At 42.3% G+C, this 6,408-nt stretch overlaps 1 protein-coding gene across 1 annotated transcript in view; it reads right to left on the bottom strand.

Annotated features, from left to right (window-relative positions):
• Positions 1 to 2,409: 2,409 nt before the first annotated feature.
• LOC104292004 (carbonyl reductase [NADPH] 1-like) overlaps positions 2,410 to 6,408 on the bottom strand; it is a 6,579-nt gene continuing 2,580 nt past the window's right edge. The window contains exons 2-3 of the mRNA XM_009891315.1: positions 4,799 to 4,906; positions 2,410 to 2,932 (exon numbers count right to left, since the gene is read on the bottom strand). Coding sequence (XP_009889617.1) covers positions 2,496 to 2,932; positions 4,799 to 4,906 — 545 coding nt within the window. The 3' untranslated portion in view covers positions 2,410 to 2,495. The remainder of the gene's footprint in view (positions 2,933 to 4,798; positions 4,907 to 6,408) is intronic.

Genomic DNA, 6,408 nt, shown 5'->3' with positions numbered 1-6,408 from the left:
CACAGCCGCAAAGGTTGTGAAAAGATCTGTCCTCTGCTCTTCTTTCTGTTCATGCCAGAGAAACTATCTGTAGTATAATCGTTTTCACCATGACAAAGGACATTTCTGAAGGTGGCGAGCTTAGCCATCATCTTCCACTTTGCTCCCTTACCCTGAAACAGGGTCAGTAGGTTTAACAAAGAACAACCACTGCAAAAGGGCTTAATATAAGAATTCAAAACACATCTTTTGTAAAACTTCCAAACTTATAATTTGTTTGGCTTGAATGTTGAAAAAAAACCACCCAGATCCCGAGTTGGACTTAAGAAGGAGCTTTATAGAGAGCATAGGGGATATTTAGAAACTAATTTTTATTTAACAATGGATACTGTGCAGCTACGGTAAAGGCATGTAGGACTCTCACAGCCTGGTGTTCGCACAAACTGTATGAAAGCTGGATCAAGCTTTGTTTGGAAAGTTGGAACGGAAGGCAACTTTTGAAATGTAATGACTCAAGCAGCATTTCAAGTATGAAGAACTAAGTGTGATTCTCCACTGCTGGATTACGTCTCTTGAAGTTGTGCACAAATCACTACTAGATCAGAACAGCCGTGTTTTATTTTGCAGAAACACCATTAGCACAACTAGAAGAGCATACACAAACTGGGGTTCTTTCTGTTGCACGTCAGGATGACAGCCAAGTTCCTGTATTAACTGGATGGCTTTTGAAGCTATCATGCTGTAGGCAGTCCATCCGTAGTGCATAAAATGCATTAAAAACTTTATACAGAGATTTTGTAACAGATCTGTTGCCCTTAAACTAAAGGCCTCAGTTGTGTTTTTTTTCTTCATCGAGAATAGATTAATATGAGAACTGTTGGGACAGCACTCATCCTGCTCTTCCATGAGCTCTGGGGCATGACTCACTTGGCACTACTTCCACCTTCATGAAAACAATAGCTACTGTATCCTTAAAATAAACCAAGTAATAATCACACCTTTGTTCTGTGCTGATAAGTGATTACCAAAACCACACATATTATTTATGTCTTTTGATCCAAGTCTTCCCCAAACACAAACTGTACCAGGGGAAGCCCATGTAAAACCCAGTCAACTGAGCCACTTTGGCATTGTCTTGCTGACTCCTGATTAAGAATTAACATGCCCATTGCTAATTTATCATTACTAATGACAGCTTTATAGGCAATTGTTTCCAGCTCCTTCAGCTTCTCACAGCAAGAGGAAGAGGGCAGCAGCCTGCCCCTGCCGAAAGCAGGGCTATGCGCGCCTCGCTGGCTGGCAGGACATGGTGAAGAGAGGGAGCTACAGGGTTACAGCCTGGGCAGCGACCAAACCCCCCTCACTCCAGCCCCCTACCACCCCTTGCCCCACAGCCTGGGGCTGTCCCAGCTGCCCTGCCCTACCCCCAGGCTGCCTCTGCCTCAGCAACCCTTCAAGATGAAGCACTAGAAATGCAATAACCAACATACTTTAAATGAGAAAACAAACTTGATGCTCTCCACATCACTGCGCCCTCTACTTCTGATCTTCCATGTGTAATTATGTATTTCAGTCCTACCCAGTAATAGTATTGTAACATTTACAAGAAATGCTTAATCCAGGTTTTTGATACGGAAACTTCTGCCTGTGCAATAATGAACTGGAGTCCAGAGGAACAGTTTGCTGTATCAGTTTAGTAGTTTATTTTCTCTTTATATAGTCCAAACATCACACATTCCAGCTACAAACTTAGCTGCAGAAAATGAAAGTGTATTTTCGAACATTATAAATCAGAATATATAGTATCAGAATAAGCCAGTTGGATTACTTACTGATTTGTATTCATTATTTATTGATATACATAATAAGGCAAACTGTTAAAGTTCTATTAATGGCACATCACTGTTACTTTTATTGTCACCTAATTCCATTTTGTAGTGACAATAAGGAATCTCTATACAGCAGTGATTCTGTACTGGTCTTATCAGCCTCCCCCCAAACTAATCAGACTGTAGATCTCAGAACAACCCCCTCTGCCTCTAAGAAACGCTGCACAACCTGAAGAAGCAACTGTGGCCCCTAGAAGGATCTATTGTACCAAGAAAGCATAAGGCATCTACTGCCTCATCCCAACTCCACGGCAGAGACCTGTCTCGGGGGAGCAGGAGAAGGGCTGGCAATGATTCAATTAAGAATAAATTCAGGTAAACAAGGTCAGGCACCTCTACATTAGGGCACCACTAAATTAGCCTGTATCATCTGGGCTGGAACACCCACAAATGGGATTTGGGGCTACAGAGTCAATGAGTCAGTGTTGTGAGCAGGCTGTTGGGAAGCGTACCCCAGTGTAGACTTAATCCCAGAGGAGTACCATAACTATAACCCTCATTGTAATGATGAAGGACCCTGCCGCTGCTGCTGTAGACAGGATGAGACTGCCCTGGCTAAATGCCCTACCAGGGGGACAGGCTAATCCACAGTCATATTATGGCTTGCATGGGTCCACGGACATAAGCTCACCAGGTTCGAACAGTTTTGTTACTAAGGAACTGGCCATGAGGACCATCAGCATCAGAAGGCAAAAGGGCCAAATACACTGGGGTCTCAGCCCCTTCATCTGGCGATTTAGTGGCTTTAGGACCTGCCATGTCTGTTCTCACCCATCCAGGGCAGCAGGCATTGAGAAGGATGTGGTCACCTTTTCTTTTCTCATTTAACATCCGAGCTTGAATCCTGGACAAGACCGTGACACCAATTTTGGATACCCCATAGGCAGTATTGGGCCAACCCTCTTTCTCATGCACACTTTTCTTGGTATCTTCCACAAATTTGGTCATGAGTTCCACTAATTCATCCTCAGTGATCGTGTCGCTGCGAAACTTTTGCTGTAGTTCTCGGCTGCAGCCTCCCAGAGCTGAGCTACTTACCATACTAGAGACATTCACCACTCTACCTGGTAAAAGACAATAAAGACTGGTTACTTTCACAAGCATTAAACATGCCCAGACACCAAAGTGAGCTTGCTCTCAGTTATGTATTCACTGGTTAGGTGAATATCTGTAAAATACTTCATGTGGGCTATTGCGCAGAGCTTCTGGAAGATCACAGTTAACTCAGTATCAAGTGATAGTGATTACTATTAGAGAGGGTAATTTAAGGTGTGAACCTGAAAGAGCTCTCTATCAAGCTTCAGGTGTTCTTCCAGGAAATAGCCTGTTACAATCTGTACGTGCATTCCTACTTGTAAGTGGCTTTCTCAGTAATAGCAACCAGACTTCACTCTCAAGTTCTGGTCGAAAATGTTCTCACTTCTGCAACAGCTCGAGTAAAGGGTTGTGAGAATGTACCTCAAAAGCCACAATAATACAGAATTCAACAAAAGTGATCTAGTTCTTAATGCAGCGAGACCATCAGCTTGTTTACCGAATACTTGAAGATTTACAAATCCCAGCATACAAAACTGCAGTAAGCTATTTATCTCCCAGCACTTCAGTACAGAGGAATGAGTCAGCTGAATCAGTAATTCACTCATCTTCCCTAAAATTATGTTACGCTGTTTCCTTCTTTCTTGCTAGTACACAGCCATTCCGGGGATGAGCAAGGGAGTGAACACAAGGATTTAGATCTTAAAAGCCACATAAATTAATTCTTTTGCTAATGCCTTTATTAACGCATTTGTCCCTCACCCTTAGTACAAGAGCACTAAATTGCAATTCTGGCACTGTTTACTCTCTCTCCTACCAGCCCCCCAAATTCATGTACTCTATCCTTCCCTTCATCCCTAGGGACTAACAGTTCCCAACTCCTCTCTCATCTACTTAACTTCTTTTCTCTTAAAAACCTGTATGTATTTAAGTGTTGGTAGAGACAACATTTCATTCATAGCAGCAAGCACTTATCCAAATATCTATGAAAACATCTACTGATCACAAGTCTTGAAAACAACTTTATTTAAAAAAACCCCTTAGATTTGGTGTGGGTATTGAATCCAAACACTCCCTGTTCAAATCACCTGTGATAAGTCAGTAGCATTTCAGGGCACTTCCACTGCTCCCAGGTTTCAAGAACAGGAACACTCTGTGCATGACAGCCATCCAACAAGTACAGATTATTTGCGTGTTGCCAATACCCCTTTATTATCAATGCATCTATCTTCTTTGATCCTGGTCCATTCTATTTACCGTTTTTGGTAAAGCATTTTCTTCGAGTTCCTCCTAGCATCACCAAATCACAGCAATGTAATATACGTTTTCAAGGGTAACCTTCATCTTTTAAGGTTGGCCCTTAATGATCCTTGAGGTCCCTTCCAACCTGGTATTCTATACTAAGTGCCATTTATAACTACCTCAACAGACACTTGCAAACACAGCAAAGGCTGTGATATAGATAGAGACAGACTAAGAGAGGGTATCTTCAGCAGTAGCAATTACAGATACGTCACATCAAACTTCAGCTGAAACACTGTTTTTAGGTACTTCCTTATCCTAGTTGTATCATTGAAAGCAACAACAGTTTATGTAGGCAGATAACATGGACACAACAAGCATGGCTAAGTTCTTCACATCTTCTTGAGGGCACCACAAGAATTCCACTTCAATCCGTAACAGAAGAATGTGACTGGCTTGAAAGCAGATGTAAATACACACAGCAGGACATTTTGGGGGTCAGGAAAGGCCATCTGTTCTCTTACCTACAGTACAGCAAGGTGTACTCCTCTCGCTATGGGGCAGTGTGCTTCTGACATAGGACAGGATTTTCCCACCTAATGAGGGCCAAAATTCACATAAAACTATTTCTCTACTTGCTATGTTACACTTACCATAAGGCTTCACAAGAGGCAACAATTCTGTGCAAACATTCCTGGTTCCAAAAAAGTTTGTCTTCAGTGTAACCTCTGCTTGGACCGCAAATGGAGTTGTGTCATGAACTTCTCATACGAGGTGGGAGGGGAGGGGAAAAAAAGAAAAAAAAAATAAAGTGTCAGAATTGTACTACTGTTTGGGAGGAAGTTACCAAACTATCAAAACCCAGAAGTTTATTGTAGTTCCTTTTCTTTTTTTTTTTTTTTTTTTAAACAATTGGGAAACAGGCACATGATCAATTAAAATACATCAGAAAAAAAAGCAACATCACTCACACACACTTAATAAAAAGATCTAGCTCTCCAATATTATATTAATAATGAGGTAATTACATTTTCACCTCTTCTTAGCTGAAGGCTTTAGCTTAAATCCAGGACAGTCAGTTGTATCACTCTGCAGTCATTTGCCAACCCATGAGCCATTTGTCTTTCTGCCTTTTATATGGAGGAGAAAAGGAAAGACTGCTCTCACAGGATATGCTGCCCAACCTGCCCACTGACCTGCCTGTACTTACTCACACCCAGTGCTCAGTCTCGGCTGCCACTACCACATGCAAGTAAACTTTGAGGTGCCCTCTCCTCTTAAATGCACAGCACAGAACGTTGCCACTGTCCTGACATACCAGGGGAGGGGGCAGAGAGGAAATCAGAAGGGAACATCCTGAATCTAGGATACTACCACTGACGATGCAAAAGTTAGACTACAACCCCAGTACTAACATCCAACAACATGGCAGACAACTGCTTCTATATCCTGACTCTTACGTTGTCATGTCATTCGTTCTTAGCTGGCACTTGAAGTCAGAGCAGTGCCAAATTGCAATGGACACTGCAAAAGCTTCTATAAAGAATGCAGGGGTAAGGTTTGGTGCAGTCTGAAAAAAAAAAATAAAAAAAAAAAAATCAACCAACCCACCCCAACACTGACAGATACTTGTGTCATAAATCACCCCCTGAACGGAGAGATCTGTGCTAACACAAAGGAGTGGGAATTAGCAGCTAGGAAAGGGAGCTGGTTTAGATACGCATAAGCAGACCATGGAACAGAACTGTAACGGTACGATTTCAAACAGAACTGACAGCTTGCCACCAGCAAAAGTGGGATAGGATGTGCCATCAGCTGACAATTTGGCTCAGCCATAAGCCATACACTACATGGCCTCCACCTTGAGGGGGAAGTAAGAGGTGAAGTAACAGCATTCTTCCTCTGCTGCTACAGGCTCTATCTCTGCAGTGATGAAGGCCACCTATACAGATTAGGCAGGTCTTCACTTGTCTCCATAGATCAGACCTGTGTAAACTCAGGAGAGAAGCACTAACAGGTCATTTAGTATTTAATGTAGTTGTGTTTTTATTGCAAAACACAGTTTTAATAGCTAACTTACTTATACTCTCAAGCAATAGGCACTGATGGCATCAAGTTTTGCACACCACTTGCTTGCATTTAAATCCGAGAGAGGAAGCCAGACCATGACCTATTCCTAGAGTTATGACAGTGGGAGAAGAAACTAAAAACCTACACATTTCCAAACTTCCGCTTCCATACACATCTTGCAAGGCAGAAGCTT

This window comes from Charadrius vociferus, unplaced genomic scaffold (assembly GCF_000708025.1).
Source record: "Charadrius vociferus isolate BGI_N301 unplaced genomic scaffold, ASM70802v2 scaffold298, whole genome shotgun sequence".
NCBI lineage: Eukaryota > Metazoa > Chordata > Aves > Charadriiformes > Charadriidae > Charadrius > Charadrius vociferus.
Note: the sequence above shows the minus strand (reverse complement) of the source record. Positions and strands in the feature narration are given on the sequence as shown.